This window comes from Amphibalanus amphitrite, unplaced genomic scaffold, assembly GCF_019059575.1.
Source record: "Amphibalanus amphitrite isolate SeventyFive unplaced genomic scaffold, NRLGWU_Aamphi_draft 000055F_arrow, whole genome shotgun sequence".
NCBI lineage: Eukaryota > Metazoa > Arthropoda > Thecostraca > Balanomorpha > Balanidae > Amphibalanus > Amphibalanus amphitrite.
In genome coordinates, this window is record NW_024881551.1 from 29,789 (window position 1) to 56,204 (window position 26,416).

The window sequence follows — 26,416 nt, forward strand, 5'->3', positions numbered from 1 at the left end:
ACCGTGGACACAAGGACGGCGAATTTGGCTGTTTTTCGCTCGATTAGTGGAAGTCGAGCGGTGATTTTCTGTGTAATGAGCGTGTTCGTGATGAGGAATTGCCAGTAATTACCTTGGAACAGCAATCAGCATTGATAATCCAGATGCCTCTGTCTATTTCTTTTATGTGGCTGGCGTGAAACGACCGTATTTTTCAATCATTAGTTTCTCCCACCCAATGAGCATGCCCCAGTGACACAAAACAGCTTTGGCATTCCATAATCATGTATTCGTAAAAATATGTCCCTCATAAATAACAGCTCAACATGCAGCAACAGCAACAACAGCAGCAGCAGCAGCGGCAGTAGCGACGGCAGTGGCGGCGGAGGGCTCACCGCGCCGTGTCGCCTCAATTGATGACGGTGAAGGACTAGCAGCTGATGCCGGGACCCGGGCCGGGGCTACCGGAGGCGCTATGTGAGCTCCATGGCTTCAGACTGGCTGTCGGCCAGCAGGTACATGGAGGCCATCGCCGTCTCGTCCAGCTCCGAGATGGCCGACTCGGGGACCTGGGGAGAGCCGGGGAGACGATTAGAGAGAGGGGCGGGAGGTGGGGATGGAGGGTTCGATCAGAAAATGACAGAGGATATGGCCCAGGGTCTCGCCAGCCACACATGACCGGGGTGGGGAGGACACTAGGAGTTTATTAGGACTATCTGGGGCGAATCAGACTGGGGAGCACTGGACCGAGGCAGCAGCTGGCCAAGATAGGCGAAGCAGATTTAAAGATGGGCACCGATGAGAAAGGAACTCGGAATGAAAAGAAAAAGTAGCAAATTTGACGGAACTAGATTGAAGGGCAACAGGTGATGGCCGATGGGCGCTTCAAGCAATCAAGGCGAATATTCACTGATGCTACGCTGGCACGACATTCAGCTATGATCACTGTGAAGTCTGAAGTTTGACAAGAGTAGTCTGTCGAAGCACCTGGTTTACGTGTCAAAGATTGCAGTTCTGAGACTGATGGTCCCCAGCGTGCGATAATCGAGGCCAAGGGCGTTAAAACGCAATCTTAGTCACGAACTTAATTCAGGATAATGACGAAACTTCGCAGACACATGGCTATCAATAACGAATCCTCCCTAGACGTGGACCATCAAACTACTAAAATTCATTAGAAACACTCCGAGGACACTATTTGACACCCATCAGTCGCTCAGTGGACTCCATTCGGCGCCATTTCCGGCGCCGAACTGCCGCGGCCCTCCATCTACCCTGCCCGCCCGTCCCCCGCCTCGATCAGCGCCCCCTGACGTCTGCGCAGCAGACTGGCAGATTTCACTCACCATGAGCTGCCCGGTCCGTTCGTCAATAACCGTCTGCGAGCCGTCCAGCACCATCGTCTGGTTACCCTCAGTGATCACCATCGCGTCACCATCCGCCTGAGACACCAGCTGCACCGGAACGGGGGATAGTCAGACGCGACATCAAACAACCACCGAAACGACTAATAAAAGGGGACACCAAAACAAATACCAGCACGGGTACTGGAAGAAAGAGATGTATGATACAACAGTAATAAAGGTGCCAGTCAATCCCGAGTGCAAATACGTCGTTGTCATCGATAAAAGGTAATTAACGCGAGATCGCGATGGTATGAAAGTTACTCACTTAAATCTATTGATTACACAATATCTTTTGTGTACGCATAGAAGTATACACCAAATTGCTTTTTTACTACCGCAAGGGCCCCTGTAAACTCAACCCCTGGTGGCAGCTCCTCACCTGGAGGCAGAGCTGGGAGGGATCGAGCAGCACCACCCCGCCCTCCTCATTGCCAGCCATCTCCACATTCAGCGAGCGAAGAGAGCGCGGCTGCGGCCGCTCCCGAGAGTGCGTGAAGATGTGCCGCTTCATGTCCGAACGCATCCGGAACGTTTTGTAGCAGATCGGGCAGGCATGCGACCTTTCACCTGCAGAGAGCGGTACAGGACGTCAGTCAGACCAGGCGGTGTGGGATGGGTGGACTAAACTGGCGGGTACGGGGAGGGGTAGGCTACACAAGCGACTCGGAGGTCAGGGGTGGGGGTGGGGGCTGAAAATCCGTTATCCAAGTTCGGTAGGGTGGCAGTGGACTAGGTCGGTGTGAGAAATGGCTGCCTGCAGTTGTACTCTACGGAAAATGCTACTGTTGTACTTTGTGAGATCGGTTTCCTGATGGCCAACACGCCCTGGGTATATGCAACAGCGTTACTCATAGCGATTCCAACGATTATCACGATACATTATTACCATACACGACAGACACCCCATACCCATCGCAGTCGCGCATCGCAAACACACCCTGCTAGGATCTAACTCGTAAACCGTAATCCCCATCTCCCTTCTATCATCTTCTGGTATTGCTGCCCACCCGGTTCCCGCACGCCGCACGGCCGCTGGGCTCACCAGAGTGTATTTTCATGTGACCCGTCAGATAGGTGGACGCCCGGAAGCCCTTGTTGCAGATGTGACACTTGTAGTTGCGCTCGTTGGTGTGACAGCGCATATGGACCGTCAGCGAGTACTTGCGGGAGAACGACTTGCTACAGAAGCGGCATCGGTACGGCCTGGAAAGTACACAACACTGTCATCAAAAACGGAGAACACGGAGAAACGGATAAAATCAGGCGACGCGATATCTCTGCACACAACATTCATGATCGATCGACGAAAAAAATAGCCAATTCCTGGTCAGCTTCAAGCAATCAAAAAAGAATGAATGGAACCGAAAAATGTGCAGGCACACAGATTGACAGTACGTTTGATGCTTAAGATGTATTAGATGTACACAAAAGTTGAGAGTAACACTAAGTTGCGGTCGCATGGACATGTAATAACATGAACAGCAATCAGGGATCTTGAACGGGTCGGACGCATAGGCCACACAGCCGTGACTCAGCGCCCACAATATCCAGACTGATGAATGGAATGGATTGGAGCATCTGACGTGTCACAGCAGCACTGACCTTTCCTGCGTGTGTATCGACATGACATGCGCGTTGAGATCTGCCTGCTGGCGGAACCGGCGCGCGCAGAAATCGCAGCCGTACGGCCGCTCGCCGGTGTGAGTCCGCTCGTGCACCCTGCGTGCCGTATCAGTGAAGAACGCCTTGCCACACGTCTCACACTTGTGGCCATCCAACGCTGCAGAGCAGTGACAACGAAAAACATTGAACACAAAGACCGCATTACGCGGGGGCAACAATGTCAAAAGGGTCTCGGGGAATAGGTTCTCCGCAAAAAATGCCCAAAAGAAAAAAAGAAAACATGTAGCACGGAACGTTATGTATATGCAAAATTCCATGAAACACTACAACTAAAATTCAACTGTTAAATGATTTATATTCCTAAATTTACTTTTCATTATGACCACTGAACAAGTTGGCAGAAGGCTGCACTCACCTTTGTGTTTCATGCTGATGTGATAAAACATCTGGTTCTTGCTCTTCCTCTCGATTGAGCAGATCATGCAGCGGAACGTGCCGTGCTCGGTCTCCTGAATCTGGTCATAGACGGCCTGGCGCGCCTTGTTGGCCGAGCCGGGCGGCCGGCCGTTGGGCCGCGGCTGCACGCCGGCCGGTCTGCTGGCCGCTGGCCGCCGGCACCGCTCCGGGTGCTCCCTCTGCACGTGGTGCGACAACAGCGTACCCGTGAGGAACGAGGCGCCACACGTCGAGCACCGGTGCGACAGCCGGCCCGCCGCCTTGTCCTCGTGAAGCCGCATGTGACGCAGGTGAATTTTGTACGACGTGTAGGTCACGTGACATTCCGCACACTCGTACTCGTGTTTGGCAGCGTTGGTGACCGACACGGGCTCGCCATCGTTGTGCATGCGCAGCCGGTGGTTTCGCAGTGATGCCAGCGTGGTGAATACCTTAGGGCAGCTGTTACACTTCTTCAGGTTCTTCATTTCGTACTGCTCGGCGGCGGCCGGGTCGAACTCGACAACTGGCGATTTTCCATCGCCGTCCGACTGAGTCGACTCGGGTACGGGTTCCGCGTGCTCCTCGCCCGCCGAGACGGCACCCTCCTCGCCGCCCTGTTCCATCAGCTCAGATTCGTCCGCCTCCAGTTGCGTGGGCATAACCTCGATATGCGTCTTTTTGTGTTTCTCCAGCTCGTCCTCGGAATAGAATATCATGTCGCAATCGTCACACTCAAACGCGCCGCTCTCAGCCGCGATGATGTCCACGTTTATGACCGCGGGCCGCTCGCCGGCACCATCGTGCTCGGATTCCTCTGCGATCGGTTCCAGCTGCTCTGAGCTCTCCTCAGTAGCACCTTCACCTTCAGCAGATACACCCTCCGCCCCCTCGCCGTCCGGCTTCTCATAGTGATCGCGCAGGTGTTGGAAGAATTCCGGCTGAGTCTGCAGCCGCCGCGGGCACAGCTGACACGAGAACCCGCCGGCCTTGCGCGGCCGGCCCCTGCCGCGTTTCGTTTTATCCACGGGCGGCGGCGGCGGAGGTTCTTCCTCCTCCTCGCTCTCGAAGCTGTCACTGTCCTCGGCGCGTCGGACGGCGGCCACGGCGCGTGCAATGCCGCGCGAGGCGCGGCGCCGTGTGCGCACCGCCCAGGCCTCCTCCTCGGCGCGCGACCTCTCTCTCCTCTCCGCCGCGGTGGGGGTCTGCGCCGGCACCTCAGTGAGCCCATTCTCCGACAAACGGATGAGGCGGATCGAGGGACCGGGCTGCTCGGGTGCCGCGTCACCGTCACAGCTGGACGCAGTGGACGCCGCATCCAGCACCGCCACCGTCGGCAAACGGATCGTCACCTGCGCACCTGGCGAGACCGAAATTAACTTTAAATGTCTAGTGTTTACGAATAAACACAGCACAAAATAAAAATAATATTTTAAATTGCTATTCAAAATAATGACAATATAATCAAAAGCTAAAATTTCAACTTGTTTCTACCTCAGCGTAATCATTAATGACCTAAAAGGGTAATTAAACGTGATAAACTAGATGAAAACTTACCTGATGCACTGGTGACAGTAGACTCCGTCCATTCAGGATCAGCATCATTTGTCTCCTCCGCACTGTGTATGGACGATTCTTCCATCTTCGGTCTCCCGGCGAAACCAAGATCCCCGAGGAACTCTCCAACATCCTCTTTGACATGCTCTTCCTCAACGTGTTCATCGCCCGAGGTCACCGACTGTTCCTCCACCTTCATAAAGTCAACATCTCTGCCACTGCCATCATCTTCCCTTTGCTCATCATTTGCCGTGTCCTCTCCAGCAGACGCTGACCCGTTTTCATCAACTGCCGTCTCTTTTGCTTCACCTTCATCGCCAGAGCTAGCCTCCTCTACCTTATCAGGCAATGTGATCTCTTCCTGCTCATTCGGCCCATCGGCTCCTTCCTCTCCGCTTTGGAGTTCCACAGAGCCCTCTGGCAGCTCATCAGCCGTCTCAAGAACCACAGCTCCTTCGGGGAGCTCCACGGTTCCATCGGACAGCACGACAGCCCCCTCCGGCAGCTCAGCGCCTTCTTCAGCCACTTCCACGCCCCCAGCCTCCAACACCACAGCTCCCTCCGGCAACACCACGGCCCCCTCCGGTAGCTCGACAGCTCCGTCAGACAGCACCACTGCTCCCTCGGGCAGCTCGATCGCTCCGTCCTCCACTTCCACACCCTCCTCCGGCACCTCGGCAGCTTCCTCTATCACCTCCTCCATCTCTTCTTCCACCTCTTCCTGCGACTGTTCATCCTCCTCCTCCGGTTCCCCCTCCTCACCCCGGTCCTCTGCGCCGGCAGTCAGCTGCTGCAGGCCGCTGGACTCGGTCACCAGGTCGGAGAGGCTCTCCTTGAGCCGGCTGGCCAGCTCGGGCGGCAGCGCCAGCACGCGTCCGCCGTCCTCGGTCACCAGCTGGATCTGCTGCTGGCCGTCGTCCGTCTCGACCACCACGATCTCGGCACCGTCTCCGGCCAGCTCGGCGCCCGATCCGTCCCCGGCCAGCAGGAGCAGCTGCGGCACAGCGGGGCGGCGCGGCGTCAGACGGCGCGGGCGGAGAGTGACAGAACAGCAGGGAATGCCCTGGAGGGTGGTATTCTGGTTGTTGAGGTTTGAGACTGCGTCACCTACGGCTGTTATTTTGCGGCGATTTGGTGGAGTGATGACGTGGTTAATTCCTAGTTCAACTGAATGATGTCTATAAACGCTGGTGGGATGCTGAACTACCGAGTGTAACAACACTGCAGGATTTGCAAGTGTTGAGACTGTGTCCGCCTACAAAAGAATGCACTCAGCAAGTCTGAAAATCAACTCTTATAGGGGGATGGGGTCAGAGTGATCCCCTTACTTTTTCGCGAATAACACGCAAACAAAGCGGCCGATCGCCACGAAACCTTCAGTATCATCGAGTTTATTTTTATCATTCTATCATTAATTATTGTATACATGCCTTGAAAATTCCATGACCCTAACTGAAATGACCTTTAGACTGTGACGTGTTTCCCAAAACAATGGCCGTAATCGCGATTCGGCGTAGGTCAGCGCACATTATCCGTGTGTTTCCAGACTTTTGGTGATAAGAAACATGCCAACACGTGAAATTATGTTTCTGTCATGCATTATGAAAGGTGTCAATGTTACCTAAAGGTCAGGGTCACTGACTTCTGGTGACATCGGGAGACTTCTTAGAGTATTATGAATTTAAGCCTTGCATGCGTACGGCGTTTGCCAGCGTCTAACGTGTAGGGAGGGGGGTCGGTTGGACCCCCTGCCGTTCGGTCCCCGATCAAAGTAAAACTTCGCGCAAAAAACGAGTGTGTTGCCCGTGACGAGAGGAGGCCGATGATAGCCAATTTTAAGGTCCCAGGTCATTGGTTGACCTTCCAGGTCAGGTCAAAGACCCAAAAATCGGGAAAATCGGGACCTGCTAGAACTTTGAAAAGTGGAGCGGTTATGGGTTTTTCGGGGTGCTGATCATATATTCCACGTTAATTTGATAACAGATGTTGTCTTCATGCATTTAGGCCAGGTCGGGTCAGGTCAGGTCAACCAGTAGGCGTCATACCGGCTATCAAACTACTATCCAACTAGTAGGTGACTACTTACCACTGACGGCGCGTAACATGTTACGAAGGCACTTAAAATTACTTCGTACTTGTTCAAATGGGTGCTAAATTCGAAATCAGCCCCAAACATTACCCAAGAAAACATGCAAAACTCGAAAAAGTGATCGAAGGTCATCAAAGGTCAATGACCTTGACCTGACCATCACGTGATCTTGACACGTAATGCAAGGGACGAGCAGCATTTCACATGTTTGGACATTTACAATCACAAAAAGACTGACAACGAGCGGATAATGTGAGCTGACATACGCTGAATCGCGATTTCGGCCGAACATGGTCTCGAGAAATAGGTCACATCACAGGTCAAGGGTCATTTGGGTTAGGGTCATGGAATTTTCTGAGTAGGTGTAAAATTGATAAACTCGAGGATACTGAAAGTTTCATCGCGATCGTCCGCTTTTGCACGAGTTATTCGCGAAAAACCGAGGAGGTCCATCCGACTCTACCACCCTCCCACACATGCGAAGGTTAACCCGCACCCCAGTGAGGGTCCTGGATTTCCACGCCCTGCTGGGGTGGGGGTGGGGGGGGGGGAGTGTTGTGAACACTTCCCCTTTCTAACTCGGCTCCTCGGCCAAGCGTAGCGATACGCGGAAGGCGGCGTCCGAAAGAGCGCCAAAAATAATGACGACATCACTCTGGTAACTTTTTTGGTCAGGTCAAAGGACAGGTCACCAGGGCCTCGTTTCATAAAGCTCTGCCGTAACTTACACCTTTCCGTAGTTCACACCCTTTCAAACTACGGAGCGCAAATAAAGCCGTTTCACAAAGCCACAACTGGAATTGTTTACACCTCCGTAACTAAGCACATTTGCGTAGTTACCGTAATTTATCAAGCGGCCTACAAATTACAATTTCATGTCAACACTTATTTTTTACGAGAAATTATAAAACAATTATGTTGAATTTAAATCTTAAAAATTATTTATGAAAAAACAAAATTGATATTGATGACCATCCTTTATTAAAACAATATATTAAAAACAGCAGAAAGCCAGATAAGCAGAAGTGCCTAACTACGAAAGTGGCGCGGCGCGGCGAATAAACAAAATTCCGATAGTGGCCACAAAAAGCGACTGGTACAGAGGATTTGCAGTTTCTTTTTCTCCTTTTGGCTGTTCTTTCTTCCTCACCGGGCTCAACATTATAAAATATATTAAAAATTAGCTTCGAATCTTCACATTAATTCAAAATCACGCAACATTTTTGTGCGTAGTTTACACCACTGATATCAAGAGCTTGAAAAAATATTTGGCTTAATTACGTCGTTTTGTGAAACCCAAATGGCATCAATTGGTCCGGAATCGAGCATTTGCCGTAAACGAAGCTCCGTACTTTCGATGGCGTGAATTACTCCGGTATCCGGCTTTATGAAACCGAATTGGCATCAAATACGCCAAATCTGGCATAATTGACGGAACGCCGTAAGTAATTCCTTTTATGAAACGAGGCCCAGAGGTCATTGAAGGCTAAATTACGCCGATTATCAGGTCGAATGTCAACAATTTCTAAGAAGCCAACGCATTACTCGGGAACCAATAGAGCTACAGAGCTGCAGAAACGCGCTTTCGATAGCCCTAGTAACGCCCTTTCTGAGAAACTCTCAGATTTGACCTTACGTCAACGGTTTTGCCTGCAGGGGGCAAAAACTGCCAAAAACACCATTTTTCAGAAACAGTTTTTCTGTGATAACAATAACTGCAATAACATGTCCAGAGCCATCGGACGGCGCCCCGGCTCATCGAGCTAGAACGACGCACGATCAATGTCGATCGTACCTACTTTCCAGCATTTTGGGAGAGGAGAAGGACAAATTACCAGGGAATAGCCCTGACCTGTAGCCGATAGAAAATCTCTGGGCGATCGTCAAGTAATGATCATGATTATTACCATGATCATGAGGTAATGATCATGATGATCATTACCATGATCATGATGATCATTACCATGATCATGATCATCACATTATTGGAAAATATCATTAAACTGGCTTTTCATAGCAAAGATCTGGCCTGCATGCAGAAAATCAGTAATTGCTCACCTCCCCATTGTCAGTTGTAACAACCATGGGAGCATCTTCTGAAACCTGAAGAACACCTTCCAGTTTTGAGTCCTTCATGATGAAAAGTGGGTTCACTTGAAATCATACATTTGGACCTGAAAAACATAAAACTTCAATCAATTATTTTATTTTATTATAGACCATAATTGCCCAGGACAACACAGGCAGGCATGAACATTTTACTTAACATCAATAAAATACAGCATGCATTTAGATCAAAGTACCTAATACAATACCCAATTCTGACAAACAGGCTAGACAAATGAGCAAAGCAAATATCATAAAATAAATTACTTGTAAAGCAGATCACAAATGATCAAATAACAAATTTAGAGTACAGACACAGAAACACATGGAAATTGTACAAAACTGCACTGTAAATACCACATGATGGTTGCATAATTTTTCTATTCCTAGGTAAAAGGAGTTTGTCAATTGCAAAAACAGAGAAAAAAAGATATTATTTTATCATCTCTTAATAGCTAAGAACTACAATAGCAAACTGTTTATAACATACAACTTTCCAGATGTCTATTTTGAACTGCTAGACATTGATCCTTCCGGATCGGCATCAGTATTACATTAGCTCCTCTGTCAAACTGGGCCAGTTGAAAATTGCCGAACTCTTGAGAATGACTTACCATGCAAAGTATCACTCTCAACAGCCAGGTCAAAATGTTGATGTACCCTATTACATAGAAGCCATATGGCTGAGACAATGCCCATCTGTCCCCACATGCATAAGTGTTAGCCTCTAATTCAAATTGTATGGTTTGTGGTTTGGTTGCACCAATCGTAAATGACTGATGGTTCATCTCCAATCGACGACGGTAATATACGCTAATAATATACGGTAATATACGACGGTAATAATAATAATATTCAGGAATAAACGCATTAACTTAATGGTAAACGCTTCAAAAATACAGACCACGTGCAAATCGAAACACGTGGTAAAACAAATTATTTTAGTTAAAGGAAATAGTTCACTTTCCTGAAATTGGTATTTTGCTATGGATTTGTGTTTTTTTATGCTCAAAATGATCAGAAAATAAAACAAAACGTTTTTGTAAAAAGGATTATTTTCTATATTTTAGTATAAGAAGAACTATATTCTATATAAAATAATGTTTGACGCGGAAGCTTATTACGCGTTGACCAATCATATTGCGTAGGACAAACCCATCGGCTGTAAGCAGCATTCTGATTGGCTGACGATGACGTGACTGCATTCCTCAGCAAGGCACGCATTCCTCTGCAAGGCACTCTTTTCGGAACGAAAAATGGAATATCTTCGTCTAGGGTGATCGTTGGGCCGTAAAAGCTTCTGATTTGTGCTAGTCTCAGCGCAAGCAACAAAACTGCTATTCCAGTTCCAAACCCCATGTTAAAAGTGAACTATTTCCTTTAAATGCAACGTCGCAGTCTCCGTTGCCTTTTTAGGAAAACCGCAAAAAGGAACTCAAGAGAGACAGAGAAAAACAATTTCATACACAAAATCTTGTCATAATGACTCAGCTCACCCTCATGAAATAATCTGAATCGGACACAACTACGCAGCTCTCGCCCACGTGCCGTCAATTCTCCGACGAAAGAACGACGCTTCCGACGCAGAAAGATGGCGGCGGTGTCGTTTATGCCAAAACATGCTTGTTCATTTTAGTGCTAATTATGTTTTTTGTAAGATAATCAAAATAACTAAAAGCTTTTTTTATTCATTTGTAATTTTTGTTCGCGAAAAAGTATTTTTTCTGTAACAACTATCGAGTTAATAATTTATGATAAAACATCTATTTAAATTCTCAACTCCTGCGCAGCTGTTTCGTTTTCAACGCAATTTTGAGCTACTAATTTATTGACTTGGAGTTACCAGAGCGGACTGATAGTCCAGTTACAGGCGGTATTCATAATTTTTTATTTCAATTTGGGTATATTTGTCGGCCTATTTTTGGTTTTGGTCTCCAATGCAGTTGGGCAAACTAGACTTTTGGAATCAAAATATGGAGGCATCAATAATTTGATTCTGGTGGGAGGAGCCATGACCAAATATGGGCATGGAATCAATTTTTTGATTCATTTGGGTACACTTTTGACTTCAAATGAATCGTTACGGTTGAAAAAAGGCCCATGACGGTGAGATTTTTCTTTTAAAAGGTAGAAAAATGTGGTAGGATTGCAAAAAGTGTTACCTCAAAGCTAAGAAATTGTCCCTTTGGCCTTGTGAATGGGAAAAAGACAGAGCCACTGTCCATCACGTAAAAGCTGTTTTGAGGAAATCACACTGTATGTTATTTTTGTATCATGAATCACATACTAACCAATCAGTATTTGTGTAAAATGGCAAAATGAAATTTTTAAACCCCTAATTATCATTGTTGTAGTGCTTTTATATTATTTATATGGTTTTTACCTGTTGCTTCAGTTTTTGTATTTTTGACATTTAAAAATTGTGAATTGTTATCAAATGTAGTGAAGGTAAAGTACAACAATGCTATAGGTATCAGTTGTGGTGCTGAGGATACCACTAAATGAGAATAATAGCAAGATAAATGCTGTATTCTTGCAAGTCATTGTTGCCTATCTGTTAACATTACCTGTGAATCAAAATAATGATTAGCCAGCTGATGGGGAATCAATATTATGATTATCTGTTAAAAGTGAATCAATTCCTTGATTGCCTTTCACTACCTATAGAATTCAAATTGTTATGATAGGAGCAATATTATTTTGCTTAGGAGATAGTTCAAGCATTTCTGTTCAAGATCAGGCATGCTCCTTCTTGAAACAATGTCTTATTTTTATGTGATTGGTAAGTTATAAATGGTCTGCATTTATGCCCAAAAGGAATCAATCTTTTGATGCCTCCATATTTTGATTCCAAAGGTCTAGTTTGCCCAACTGAATGCTAATCCTGTAATTGCAAATTTTGTTTTATTCAGTAGAAAAATAAGCTGTCGTCAGGCCGTTCAATGATGATGTGCTGCTCCGTTGAGGTAGTTTGAGTTTGAGTTTGGAATCAGTTGAAGGCATAACTGGTTGCATATAGTAAGAGAATTAACATCACTCTCATTCGACCTAAAAGTAAATTCTGGATTCGAAATAAAACAACTTTTTGAATTTTGAAAAGCTTTTGGCATTGCGCCATCATCAGCTCTCAATGCCCCTCAATGCATAACAGGTTGTTCAGATTGATAATTTTTCTTGTGTAAAGAAAAAAAAAATGATATTGTTTTTGCCCATTGAATGTATTGATTTTGGAGAGCTGACATATAGAGATTTCTGATTTGCTTATGGCTTCTCATCTTCTTCTCACTGAGCTAGATCAGATGAGATGCACACAAACTTCAAGATTATGTTGCTTTACAATCAGGGATGCGGAGCCGTGGAAATTTCAGACGGCTCCGACTCCGGCTCCGGCTCCGGAGAAAAAAATCGGCTCCGGCTCCGGCTCCGGCTCCGGGTGAAATGTCATGGCGGCTCCGGCTCCGGCTCCGGCTCCGAGTAAAATGATCCGGCTCCGGCGGCTCCGGCTCCGGCGGCTCCGGCTCCGGCTTCTACTAAGTACATCCCCTATGCGATCAATTAACCCGGCGGCCGCTGGGCCTCCGCGCCACCCGCCGGCCGCTGGGGGGGGGCATATAGTTGCCCCCCCTTTACTTCTGCGACGATATCGTCGCAACGCGAAGAGATAGAGAAGCGAAACTTTGCACACATCTTCCTGAATACCTAGCCGAGGTTGTGTCCAAATTTGGTGTCGATCCCATTTGAAATGACGTCACAGTGACGTCATAAGTGAAATTATAGATTTGCGACTCCCATATTCCTCACGATACATCAGATATATGGGACCGAATATAAAGGGCCGATTATTGGTCAGAAACTAGATGGAAGTGTAGTTAGATGTTTTAGGATGACAGCAGGTGCTGTTTAGTTCATTTACAGTCGAGTTTCATGCTCAGCGTCATCAGAAACGGCCCATATCGGAAAACGGCAAAACTTTATGACGTCACTGTGACGTCATCTTAGGTGCTACAACCACAAAACTTTCCTCAAACATTGCCTAGGTATTCATTTGAAGGTATGCCAAGTTTCACGTTCGTAGCTCATCAGGTTTCGGAGATATTTCACAAAACGTAAAGGGGGGGCAACTTTATGCCCCCCCCCCCCCAGCGGCTCGTGGGTTAAATACGGGTGGAAGAAAAAAGGCGATGGGAATGGTGCACGTTGCTACTGTATTTGTATAACAAGGCTATTTTGAATACCACATTGTTATACGCCTTGTAGGTGGTGGCAGCATTGCTTTGAATGCGAGGCGAGGTGTAACCGTGTATGCGAACACTGAAGGTAGAGAACACTGACCAGGACCTCGACGGTCCCTACTGTCAAACCGAACTAGGTAAATAATTGTTTCCTCTAAAAAAAGGAGCCGGAGTCGCCCCCTTTTTTGACGGCTCCGGCTCCGGCTCCGGCTCCGGGCTACATTGTTTCACGGCTCCGGCTCCGGCTCCGGCTCCGGGCAAAATATGCCGGCTCCGGCGGCTCCGGCTCCGGCTCCGGCTCCGGCTCCGCATCCCTGTTTACAATATTTTGCTGACAAGAAATGCTGCCTCCAGCTGTATAATACCATTATTTTCTATTTGTTTCAGGTGCAGTGCCATGTCAAGCCTTCAGAAATTAAATGACAATTCTCTGAAAGTCCATGGCACAAAGCCATCCTTGCATTCAGGGCAGACTATAGTGTCATCTGGCATACCATCTCTAGATCATGTTATTGGCAAGTGGGAGTCATTATTGGCTCTATTTTTCATCCATATGCCTATGCATTTTCCATTGATTTACCTACCTAGCACCTTGTACCCTATGGTGTAACCTTGCACAGTTCTGTATTTCACCAACAAAACTCTTTCAGTAGAGAATATTTAGTCCAGTAGTACAAGGGACTATTGGGAGTTAGCCCATCATAACCTTCCTCTTTCATTTTGTTCTGACTTAGCAGATAAAATAGCATATTAAGGCCTGCTTAGGACATAACATAGCTCCAATAATTTTGCATTGTTACTACTTATTACCTAGAACCATGGCTATACATGAGCCTACTAATGGTATGATCTAAGCTTTCTTTTGTTTGTGTTTGGCAGATGGAGGCATACCACTTGGATCACTGGTTATTATTGGTAAGTAGGTATCTGAGAAGTCTTAATGGAATCTGCCCTATAAATAACCATATAAATCACTTGCTGGGCATGCCAGTGAACTTTGCCTCATTGTGTTCACTGTTTAGTTCAGCTGTGTTCATGAAGAAAATTAAGGATTCACCAAGTGCCACATTTAAGTTGCCAATTACCTTGTAGAATCACCCTCCTTGCTTTGTATTCTGTGGAAAGAGCATAAGCATTAGCAAGCATACCTACCTATGAATGCCAAATAGTTGGTATGCTTGCAGGATAAGATTCGAGTGTGATTGTTCCAGCTTTGCTGACACAGGTAACAGAGCTGTCCACCTCATTGGTTCAGTGGGGTGTCAGTTACCTGAGCCAACAGTGGAAGTGAGGGCCCAGTGTGCCGCTTCAGCACTACCGATTGTTTTCCGACGGAAATAATTATCGGGCTGCTGTTCCGGACAATTTATTTTCAGAACAATTATTCGTTCATTGAACCTTTTCTAAAGAATTGTTGAATAGGCTCTAGGCAATGCTGAAAGCTGTTAGATTAGGTTTGGTGTATTTTGTTATGTTTATATTCATTCCTTTGGATGAAAACTGTCGAACGGAGATTTGTCTAGACGACGATTTGTCCGGAAATGTCGGTTTGTGGCGGAGATCTCGTTGGAGGGTGGAGAGGGGCGGAATATGGCGGAGATCTCGGTAGAGGATTGAGAGGGGCGGACTGCGCCTGGCTACGTAGACACGGACACGTTCAACTTTGATTGCTGCCATTTACCTATCTGCTATGCCGTGTATTTATAGTGTGTGCCTGAATTCCTTATCGGATAGTACACCTATGCCAAAAGTTCTGCTTAGCGTTGATTATGACGTCAGAATTATCCTCATGCGGAATGCCCGCTGTAATTTTTTGTGGTCTAACAAAAGGCTCTGTATTTTCCTCACTAGGGTTACCGGGACTGATATTTTAGCCATTAAGTTACCCGTTTTAGATCCGTGCCGTAAGATGTTTTCCATGTGTGTGGTCCACAGAGGAGGACCAGTACGGTGACTACGCCCACCTGGTGCTCAGCTACTTCATGTCGGAGGCCGTCTGCAACTGGCACAGACTGCTGGCGGCCAGCCTGGACGCCGACCCTTCCAAAATGGTGAGTGTCGGACTGCCTTGTGCTGTCGTGTCGTGGGGATTCTTCAATCCTCATGTAAGACGGTGATGGATCCTTGAGGAGGTTTTTACTATGTTGCATCTTGGATCAGTAACGAAGTATTTTAGGCACGATATATATTTTTAATGCTTTAAAAACCGTTACATTATCGCCTCGGCATGATCTTCATAAATATATTACCAGTAAAACGCCTTTTGGGCGAAGAACGAGCGAGCGAGATAGTGAGCCCTGCACGTGCGGAAGGGCGAGAGGGCACTTCCAACGGGCTTGTGCAAAGCACCCTTCTAACCGGTCGCTAGCGGTGTGCCAAATTTGAACGCAATCGGCCCAGCCGTTCCTGAGATCTGGAAGCGGCATTCTGCACGTGCGCACGTGCAAACGGGGTCCAAACTGACTTTTGCACGGCACCCTACTAACTGGTCCCCAACCGTGTACCAAATTTGAGCGCAATCGACCCGGCCGTTCTAGAGATCTGGGAGCGCCCCCTGCACGTGCGCACGTGCAGTAGCACCCTAACCGCAACACATGGGAATGCATTGCCTGGTGGGTGCCTACCTGCCTGTATGCCAAGTTTCAGCGAAATCACCCCAGTAATTACCGAGTTATTGAAATGGGAACAAATTTGGCACCTCTTCTTTTTGCATTTTGCACGTGCAGTGGGGGTCACTCACATAGATCAAGAGTATCCGACCTTTGGTAGAAGGGATGCAGCTACCCTACAAAAATTACCGCAAGACAATCGCCCAAGCGGCTGCTGAGCTATGGGCCTCTCAAAATCACTGCTTTTGCAAAACAGCTTGAACACCCTTGACTTTTCACGTGGCACGTGCCACGACGGTCACTGAGATGTATCAAAAGTAGTCAATTACGGGGTAGAAGGAATGGGGCTACCCAGCAAAAAAAAAAAAAACGCAGGCCAATCGGCCCAGCGGTTGCTGAGATATAAGCCTCTCAAAAGCGTTACAGGCCGGGCCGGGCCGGGCCGCTCATACTGAGATTTTTCCGTTATACTGAAAAGACTCACTTCGCTCGCTGCGCTCGCTCGCTCGTAACAATGTTTGGTTAGGTTTTCCGTTTAACATCGTGTTTACATTCTTTCCTGCGACCACCTCGTTCCCCACAAATAAGCGCGATCGCCGCCCTCACCGCACCGCCGTCGCTCGGTCTGGCAGATCCTGGAGCTGCCCTCACCGGCTGATGGCGAGGTGACGGCCGTTCGACCGCCAGCCGACGCCGCCGACCAGAGGATGACGATCGCCTGGAGGTACCAGGGCCTGCCGCAGCAGCAGGCGCCCGCCGCCGGCAGGTAGGCAGCTATCTATTAACCCTGCCTTAAGCGAGTACCACGCAGCCAGCTTAATCCCAGCTTTGCCAGCACAGCAAGTCGGCGTCCACTTACATAGCATATCCCAAGGTAACAATATGCCAAAATAAGGCTGTATTTCATTCATAAGTTCGTAAGTTTTGCGTTTTAAGTGGAATAGATAAAACCGGTACCGCCGTACCATATAACTTTATTTTACAGTTTTGTTTGATCGGAAAAAGCTGATAAGCCCCTGCCAACTTTGTCCTCAGGTTTGGCCAGCATTACGATCTCAGTCGGTACATTGAGAAGTCAGCCATCGATGCCATGGATATATCGCTATGGCCTGAGGAAGAACCTCCCGGTAATGGTATGTTAACCATCGCATGGTACCCTATACACAACATGCATTTGTATCGTGGTTTTAACAGTATCTTACAAGATAAAAAGATAAGTTATCCTCTTTTTTCTCGTCAAATAGCGTTCTTTTGAAGCATGTTGTCGCTAACTTTCGTGCTCTGACCCATCCACTGCCCGGGCAGACTACGCGGCCGCCTCTGACCGTCTCGGTTCCCTGCTGGCCGCCTGTGACCGGCTGGCGTCCGGTGCCGAGCCCGACACGGGCCCCACGGTCCGCCGGCTGGCGGTCCGCTCGCTGGGCTCTCCGCTGTGGTCGGCGCCACCCGAGCGGGTGGTGCGCGCGTGCCACTTACTCAGGGCGCTACTGAGGGTCACCGGCGCTGTGGCCATGGTCACCGTGCCCACACATCTCTGGACGGTGAGTGAGGGGCCTGGGAAGGGTGGAAGTGGGGAGGGAGCGTTGGGAGCGTAGTAGTCAGTGAGGGTACCTATGAGTGTTGGGTAGAGTCGTGTTGAATTATGTCCTAGGCGAAATTTGCGGAGTGCGGGCGCATCCTACGATTTTGGCTCAAATTCTGATTCAATGGAGCAGGCGTCAAACTTTTATCAGTTGCTTACTTTCTGAAGGAATATATTAATGTTTTCAAATGTTCCCTCGTCAGAGTGTATCATCCTCTCTGCTCACTAGTTACTTGCTGCAGCGTCCCCCACTGACCCTGTATCCGCTGGCCGCTCCAGGACGAGGCGCTGGTGGCGCGGCTGCGGCGGTGCGCCGACATCTCTATCGGCCTGGAGTCGTTCCAGGGAACTCCGGCGGCCGAGAGCCCGGCCTTCAGCGAGTACCACGGTCTGGTACATGTCCACAGACTGTCGGCCCGTAACGTCCTGGCTGCCCGCTACCCGCGGCACCCCGACCTCGCCTTCAAGGTCCGGCGGAAAAAGTTTTCAGTTGAGGTGAGTGCAAGTGTAAACGTGTGGGAGAGAGTCGAGAGAGGAAGAGAGAGAGAGAGAGAGAGAGAGAGAGAGAGAGAGAGAGAGAGAGAGAGAGAGAGAGAGAGAGAGAGAGAGAGAGAGAGAGAGAGAGAGAGAGAGAGAGAGACGGAGACGGAGACGGAGACGGAGACGGAGACGGAGACGGAGACGGAGACGGAGACGGAGACGGAGACGGAGACGGAGACGGAGACGGAGACGGAGACAGAGAGACAGAGAGAGAGACAGAGAGGCGTCCGTAAGATGCGAATTAGGTATCTATTTTCCTTAATAGCGGTAATTTTCTCGATCCACATCGTTTGTTTAGACAGTGCTCTCGAAACCTTATCTCGCTCCTTGTTATCAGTGAATGAGCTCGCCCTGCTTCTCAGTTCACGTTATCGAAACCGACACGGTGCTCTTTTTATCGCGATGCTCCCACGAGTCAGGTTATCTCTGCTTTATCAGAGTATCTCGAACATTGTCGCTACTCGCTAACCTAGTGAACTTTATCAGGACCGCCCCGTCACGGTACATTTGCCGCGTTGGGACCGTTCCACCGGCTATGTCTAACCCTCCTTCCGCCGTCCCCAGACTCTACACCTGCCACCTGAGCTCTCAGAGACAGCCAGCCGGTCTCAGGAGGATGACTCGGCACCGGCTCGGAAGGGCCGACCGAGCGCCGGGTGCCAGGCTGCCCGACCCGGCGCGCCGCTCGACTTCTGAGAGGGACCGAACGGATCACTGAAAAAGGCAGGCTCGGACCCGCCGGTCGCGATGGGGGAGGGGACTCGTGGTGGGGTAATGTGCCGATCATCGTGTCAGCTGTATTGCTGTGCTCTTTTTGGGATCTTGTATGACCATTACACAGCGCCTTGTGATAAGATAATATATTGTAAAGCACTTGACAATGCTTGGGTATTGGGACAATGCTTGATAACAAAAGTACAATGAACAGCAGAAGTAGCAGTAGGTTCCACTTTGAATTGCTCTTGACAACCAATAACATCATGCGATAAGCAATCCCTATAATATACGAGTAACATATTGTCTTTATAACCCGTCCTTAAGTATACATCACAGTTAAGAATATCCTGGTAACCACAGCTGCACCGCATTCCTGACTCCCCAGTCGCCATGGTAACATAACATCGCCGACTATCTATCCCTTTCGCCATTAGCCTTGCTTTGAAAGCTCTTCAAGAGCTATACACATTTCCTTTCGTACATAGTAGAGGTGGCAAAATGTGGACCCGAGGACCCGGTCCAAAGAACCAGTCTGGACCCATATGGGTCCAGACCGGTTCCTGGAAATTTTCTGACGGGTCCAACCGGGTCCTACCATAAACTGTACATCTTGCACACTACACATTATTGCAAAATATGAAGTGAACGTTTCTTGGCACACAGTAGCTCATGAGTACTCCCAGTGGGAAATAGGCTGCTTTACATGTTGCTACTAATGATACCTACAAGTAGTTTGTATTAATTGACTTTTGGGGAACCGGGTCCAACTGGTTCCGATTCCAACTAAGGCCGGGTCCGACTGGTTCCAGAAATGTCCAGCCGGGTCTGCTTCGAGTCTGGTTCCCAAAATTTTCATCTTTTGCCACCTCTAGTACATAGGGATTCGCTCTGCATTCACCCACTCTCGTTCACAGCCTGTGGGTTTGTGGATCTGAACACCACCCTGAAGGGGGCTGGGGAGTTGCGGGTGCCGCAGACGTAGTCGAACCGCGGCGCCTCCTCCCCCGCGGGCGTTAGCACTTCGAAGTGGTGTACGATGTTGGCGAGGAACAGAAGCTGCTCCATGCGGGCCAGCGATTCGCCCATACACACACGCTTACCTGGAACAGGCATACAGGGATTACTGGAACAACAGTAGTGTAGTTACACTGGCCATGGCTAGATCTGAGCCTTGCTTGGATTTGAGCTAACATGATGACGTGTTATTTAGTTCGATTATTCATGGCTAATATAGGTAGACGCGAACGACTTCATTGGCGACAAGTCGTAAATTTCTGCGCACATACGAGCAGGCATTCTCATTAACACAAACCAACATAATTTCATAAGTAAATGAATTTCTTAAAGAACCATTGTCTATTTAATCGCAACCCATAGACCCACCAACCCTATGCTCCAACCATTGAATCCACCGCTCCCCTCCTCACCGACTCCGAACGGCATCAGGTGCTTGTCGGGCCGGTACTGGCCGTCGTGTAGGAACCGCTCCGGCCGGAACTCGAGCGGGTCGGCCCAGTACTCCGGGTCGTGGTGGATAGCGTACAGGTTCACCAGGAGACGACTGTCCTTGGGTATCCGGTAACCTGCCGGGGAGCGAGGGGAGGAGGGTTATGTGTCTTTAGACGCGTGTCCACGGGTATGCTGTCCCCTGCCAGGGGGAGTGGAGAGGTTGTCGCGCCTGATGGCTGAGAAGACATTGCTGTTTAGTGTCGGGTATTTGTAAGTACGTTTGTGGTAGATGTTTCTATGCGTTGGTGGGTTTGACGGGTTTTCTAAATGCATCATTATCGGATAGTCGTGCGTATTGAATTGTTATCAAGGAATGATGGAATAATAACCTCAACTTGGCATATTTGGGAGGCGGTACTTTCGTTGCGCCCAGTCTGCCTCGTCATTCACAGCGCCTTATCTGTTTCCAGTGCGATCAAACAGTGATATCTTTATAGCATCATCAACTGTCGAGACCATATACCGAAAACACCATGACTAGCCATAATTTGTAGTGATTCATGAAATGGCAGATCCTTCCTGTTTTCGTGTTCGGTTCTCTACATGCCCCATTCTCTGCCCTCATCTTACTCCCTCCGTCCCCACCCACTCCCCCACCCCCTGCCGTACCTGCCACCGTGATATCGGCTTCTGCCCGATGCGGCACGGCCAGGGCCAGTGTCGAGCTCCTGCGTAGCACCTCAGCCAGCAGTGCCTGTGTATACGGCAGGCGGGCCCTGTCCTCGAGGGTCACCAGCCGGCCGGGGCCCACCACTGAGTTCAGTTCTTGGCGCGCGCGCCGGCCGCACTCGGGGTGCAGCAGCAGCAGCAGCACGGCCCACTCCAGGGTGACGCTGTTGGTGCCCGTGCTGGCCGTGAACAGGTCCATCAGAACAGAGTAGAGCGTCAGCTCTGTGAGATGGATGGAGGGAGAGGGGGTCAGTTCGAGGACTGAGCGAGAGAGTGAGGGCATTGTCACACAATCAAGCACTATTTTTTCTCATCGAAAGAGTCTGAAAAAGAAGACGTCAGGTGAAGGTCGACGTACCTGCCTATGTTAATTGCTAAGCATATTGGAAGTGAAGCCAAAACAATAAGACAATCTTGCTAACGCTAATGACTTAGGTCTTAGGTATTCTGTTTTATTGATATTTACTGCTGCTCTCCACACATTATGTCAAAAAACTTGCCTGTGAATTCCTGTGGCGACTTAGCCATCTCAATAAGAAATGCGTCAATGAAGTCCCTCGGAGACTCGGGGTCCAGCGTCGCTCTGTGGCCTTGTATCTCCTTCTGTGAAATCAAAACCGGATACATTGCACTTATCACTCGTTGTGTGGCGTGTGCAAATACGATCGCACGGTATCTTTTTTACGATCACCTAGCAACAATCGCACTCGTGACAATGACGAGCAATACTAATACAAGGATCGGAGGTTGATTGCTTATCTTCTTCTCACACCACCAGTCATCTCTGGTGCTTCATAAGAAACGTGACTCTCGAAGGAAGGCGTTAATCTATTTGAACGGTGTCCCCATTGCGTCATTCAACGATTCGCATTCGAGCAGCATAGCGAAGGTGAGGTAGGGCCACAGGCGATACGGATACAGTTTCATCGACTCGAGCACCGCCTAGTGATGCGGATACCCTCGAACTTGCACTTTGGCAGAACGCACACATGGTCTAGATAACGGAGATGTCAGATATGGTAGCAACGCGTGATCCTAGGCCATGTTGCGCAGATAGCTGCGTATGTGGAAGCTGACGATGAGTCAGCAATTTCGTATGACATGTGTCGACACATTGCAATGAACTGATGAAATTTTCGGTAAAGTGGCACTTGACTAGTTAGATAAAAGTTTGAGTCTGGTAGGGCACTAAATCTATTCAGTGGTGAAACTAGGGGTAGTTACCGCATACGGTTCATCTGTGAACTTAACGCGGCATGCGTGTTAGCTGACTTCTGCCGAATCAAATTTAGCTATCGATTTCTAACACGTATATCCTTTTTGTGACATATAGATCCTGTTTCGTCATTCTTGGGCTACTCTGCTGTCCCCATCAGTCTACCCCCCCCCCCTCTCTCCAGCTGACCTTTAGAATCTCTACCAGTCCGTCTCGGTTGCGCCGGACGCCGCTGTACAGTTTGTGGGCGATCGGTGCCCCGAGCTGCGGGCCCAGCAGCACCGGTATGAGGTTCAGCAGGCCCGTACTGCGCGAGCTGGCGTCACTGAGCGAGCGCAGGATGACGGGCAGACGCGGGTCGTCCGGCTGAAACCTGACGGCCAGGGGCGTGCCACGGGGATTGGAATTGAAAATAAAAAACGCACTTATTTCTCAAGGTGGCCAAGTCGGTTGTTTGCCTCGTTGCTGGCCTTTGGATACTAATTACTACCATTCGTCGTTTTGACTCAGTGCTCGATCAAACTGGCGCGTCAACCTTTCTTAGAAATAATTTCCGCGTGCTTTCGTTGCGACTACTAACCAGTTACCTCATATCTCTTGCCCACCTGATTCCGGCCACAATCTCCCAGGGCACGTTGAGCACGTTCACGTTGAAGAAGTGATCGACGGCCACCGGTCTGCCGGCGGTGTCCCTCAGCCTCTGTACCAGGTCGGTCACCTCTCGCTGAACGATCCCCTCCAGCGTGGAGCGGCCCATGCCCAGGTCACGGAGGTGGTGCAGCGCGAACCGCCGCTGCCGCTGCCACGAGGCGCCGTCGTTGAACAGAATGCCTGTAAGAGAGCCGGCGGGAGTTACGGGGAGTGGATAGCGAGAGAGCTAGTGGCGCGACACGGGAACGAAAGCTGCTCGTCCTATGGAAGGCATATTTGATGTTCTTACTTTTTATCGAAAATAATTCCTCAAGTATATTACACACAAAAATCCACTTCGATTGCAACCATGTCATGTGCGCTGGTCGCATTTTTAACCCGCGCACCGACGGGGGTCTGCGCCAACTTCGCACCGACGGGGGGGGGCGGATGACCGCCCCCCCCCCTGAGATCTCGAGAACGAAGCAAGATAGCGACAAGCGGTAAACGGCATCGGATACGCACGGCCAAGATCTACAATTTTTACTAAGGTCATTTTCAGGTCAGGTCAAAGATGACGTCACAGGGGTCGAAAAAGTCAAAATGGCGGCGCTAGATATGGAGAGTTTTTCTCGAATAACTTTCGAATTAGTCAAGATAGGAACAAATTAAGGGCATCATCGTGATCCTCTCGTCAATCCGCATCGAATGATATATATGTTGACCTCGAAAGGTCAAGGTCAAAGGTTGACCTCAGGTCACGTGACCTCGAGGTCATCATGTATATCATTCGATGCGTCTTGACGAGCTGAACACAATGAGACCATCCACGCGTCTGTATCTTGTTCCTGTACGGAGTTATTGGCCAAAAACCTTTGGTGACCTTTGATGACGTCACATGACCTCACAGCTGCCCAACAGCAAAACAGACCTCAAGGTAGTGAAGGTTGATCGTATATGAAGTCATGTATGGTATATGGGGCCATTCCGACCCGTTTTAGTGGTAAAAACAGGGAGTTGATTTTTCCCCCATTGACTTACAATGGGGAGGTCGCGAAATTGACCTGACCTTAGGTCACGGATATCAAAATTCCGAGATATACAAATTGTAGCTACTAATGACTAATAATATCCTGCGACTTTCAAAGGCCTCCGACATCTACTGTGGCTCTGGCACGGTGACAAAGTTGCAAAACAGTGACTTGAGGTTGGGTCATTCAAAGTGACCTGGTGACCTGACCTTAAAAGGTAGGAGGTTCAAACTTGCACACCATGTGTAAAATTGATGAGGTTATAGTCATACCAAATTTAGCGGCGCTACGCGCCGCGGTTTTCCCGCTATTCGCGAAAAACCTCAGGGGGCGGATATCCGCCCCCCCCGTCGGTGCGAGGGTTAATATTTTGCATTACTTTACCCTAAATAACCGCCAGAATTAAAGAGCTGTTACCTACATTCTTATATCACCAACTACTTCGCTGAAAATATTTCGCTACATCTCACTCCCGAATAACTCAGGCTAAGGAATGGTGTGCTACTCGAATCAGACGAGACCCATTAGCATTACATCACACACTCACCTCTGAGCTCGCCGAATGTTCTCATTTTGAGAATCTCCAGGTGGGGCCGTCCGGTGCTCTCGTTTTTGGAGAGGATCTCTCGTGCGAGATCTGCGTCAAAGATCATCACCGCCGGCTGGTGGAACGTGAAGTAACCGACCAGCTGTAAAATGATTCGGCAAATCAGGCCATTTTGGTCACTTTGGCATGATCGTTTGATTCCTTCGGTTGATTTGTTAGTAACTGATGAAGCCGGTACAAACTACTGAGGAAAATGTCCTGCAATGAGAAATGCTTCCAATCCGCATATTGGCCCCGACACTGGTGGCCGGCGCGTCACTCGCCATCAATGGCTTTCTATTTTAGCGTTACTTCTATGGGCTGTGTAATGTGCATAAAAAGCATAGACATTAGACTTGCTTTATATTTCTTTCCGCAGCTCAAACTACTCCTTATCGTGAGATGACTTTTGTATTCACTGCGGTATTTATTAGGTATTAATGTGTCTGCCCCCTGCAGGACATAGTTCTTTCCATATTGTATTGATCAGTAACCAACTTGTTGGCTGTTGCAGTGTGATAAATGACAATTCCAACTTAACTGTCCCAACCTAGTTACACCCGGATGTTGAGAATTTCCTCCTACCTTTCCGTATTGACGAGCCATAGCGCAGTGACGAATAAACGGCGGTCCTCCGCCTCGGTGTGACTTCCACATCGTTCCGATCAAGGGAAGACGCAATGGTCCTGACGAATAAACGGCAAAAAATTATAAATGTGCTGTAAGGGCACAACTACTGTGCGCTATCGCATTTGTGAATATCAACAAAGCAAGTGAAGACCACGACAACCGGCCTCCGCCGCGCACAGGCCGCGCCAGCCGCCGAACGCAGTTATACGGTACAGCCTAACTTCAGGCGTCGACCACTGCTGCCATCTATCGGCAACAAAGTAAACACTAAACAGGCGACAGGCGAAAGCTTGTGTGCAAAGGCGCAGAGGAAGCTAGTCTTGTGGTATGCATCCTAAATGTTTGGGGGGGGGGGGGCAGAGGTCGACAGCTGTAAACTATTGAAGCAATATTTTGTAATTGTAAGTTTCCGTCTACTCCACATAACAGATTCCGTCCCGCATCAAAAAATCAACTTGTTTCGGCCCACTGCACTGCGTCGCTGGCAGAGATATGGGGCAGTTCCTGGCATGTTCCTGTTCTCTGGCTTGACCCCATAATCCGGGCCCATGGGCCTGACTCAACACCGTGTTTTACTGTACGTCAGCACGACCTGATCTGCCTGTGTCTGATATCTTTCAATTACCTTTCTGATCCTCACGGCAGCTCACCTGGCGGGTAGTTGACCGGCTTTCTCGTGTTCTGGTACAGCCAGTGAAGGACGAGGAGAACCAGGGCGAACCAAATCAACTCCATGACAGCTCTGGGAGGTGGAGGTGCTGTGGAAGAAGCGGTGCTTAGCCTCAGGGCCTTCTTTTTAGGACAGGAGACTTTGAAAAGATGTTATTTGAAGACGTAGTTGCTGTGAGATTACGCCACGTTTGTTCAAGTTACTTGAGAACGTGAATGTTTAGTTCAGCTCAGCATCCGCTTCGTTTTATAATGTATAAGGATATACGTTGCATAATGCATGTCTATATCAAATATATTTGCAACATCGATTATGTTGTCGGAGATGGAAACATTTTGGCATTCTCATTACTCACGGAACTGATTAATGCTCTCAGTTTGTAGAAGGGCAAGGCGATACTCAGTTGATGTTCTCTGGAGCGTTGCTGACCTGGCTACCAGAACCTCACCAGGCGACTGGCTAGCCGCGGCCGAGTAACGGTCCTCTTACGTCTCCGAGTTCCGAGTGGAAACGTAGCGTCACCTTGTCATACCTGCCTTGTTGTCAGGCCCGACTATCTGATATGCGTTGCGATAGGGCGAGAGACGCCTTGAATTACGT

At 48.9% G+C, this 26,416-nt stretch overlaps 3 protein-coding genes across 6 annotated transcripts; 1 reads left to right on the forward strand and 2 right to left on the reverse strand.

Moving 5' to 3' along the window:
- Positions 1-246: 246 nt before the first annotated feature.
- LOC122378105 (zinc finger protein 184-like) lies at positions 247-10,982 on the reverse strand. Of its 2 annotated transcripts, none has more exons than XM_043358778.1 (9): positions 10,692-10,982; positions 9,148-9,263; positions 5,001-5,994; positions 3,424-4,803; positions 2,988-3,165; positions 2,428-2,588; positions 1,765-1,952; positions 1,326-1,433; positions 247-548 (listed from the first exon to the last, which is right to left on the reverse strand). In XM_043358778.1, exons 2-9 carry the CDS (start codon positions 9,223-9,225, stop codon positions 453-455), a joined length of 3,183 nt encoding a protein of 1,060 aa, XP_043214713.1. In that variant the 5' UTR covers positions 9,226-9,263; positions 10,692-10,982; the 3' UTR covers positions 247-452. The 2 variants fall into 2 exon arrangements, with proteins under 2 accessions (XP_043214713.1, XP_043214714.1); XM_043358779.1 differs by lacking the exon at positions 10,692-10,982 and adding an exon at positions 9,810-10,131.
- Positions 10,983-11,404: 422 nt separating this feature from the next.
- Positions 11,405-19,039, forward strand: LOC122378170 (elongator complex protein 4-like). 3 transcript variants are annotated; one of them, XM_043358920.1, is made up of 9 exons: positions 11,405-11,451; positions 13,815-13,942; positions 14,307-14,342; positions 15,363-15,478; positions 16,669-16,802; positions 17,072-17,169; positions 17,342-17,577; positions 17,898-18,113; positions 18,723-19,039. In XM_043358920.1, exons 2-9 carry the CDS (start codon positions 13,825-13,827, stop codon positions 18,852-18,854), a joined length of 1,086 nt encoding a protein of 361 aa, XP_043214855.1. In that variant the 5' UTR covers positions 11,405-11,451; positions 13,815-13,824; the 3' UTR covers positions 18,855-19,039. The 3 variants fall into 3 exon arrangements, with proteins under 3 accessions (XP_043214855.1, XP_043214857.1, XP_043214856.1); XM_043358922.1 differs by having other exon boundaries at positions 11,408-11,423; XM_043358921.1 differs by lacking the exon at positions 11,405-11,451 and adding an exon at positions 11,930-11,977.
- A 726-nt stretch (positions 19,040-19,765) lies between these two features.
- On the reverse strand, positions 19,766-26,276 carry LOC122378106 (methyl farnesoate epoxidase-like). The gene is made up of 10 exons (XM_043358781.1): positions 26,172-26,276; positions 25,797-25,904; positions 25,102-25,202; positions 24,478-24,619; positions 22,875-23,100; positions 22,459-22,642; positions 21,554-21,656; positions 20,994-21,275; positions 20,303-20,458; positions 19,766-19,975 (listed from the first exon to the last, which is right to left on the reverse strand). Exons 2-10 carry the CDS (start codon positions 25,879-25,881, stop codon positions 19,770-19,772), a joined length of 1,485 nt encoding a protein of 494 aa, XP_043214716.1. The 5' UTR covers positions 25,882-25,904; positions 26,172-26,276; the 3' UTR covers positions 19,766-19,769.
- Positions 26,277-26,416: the final 140 nt, after the last annotated feature.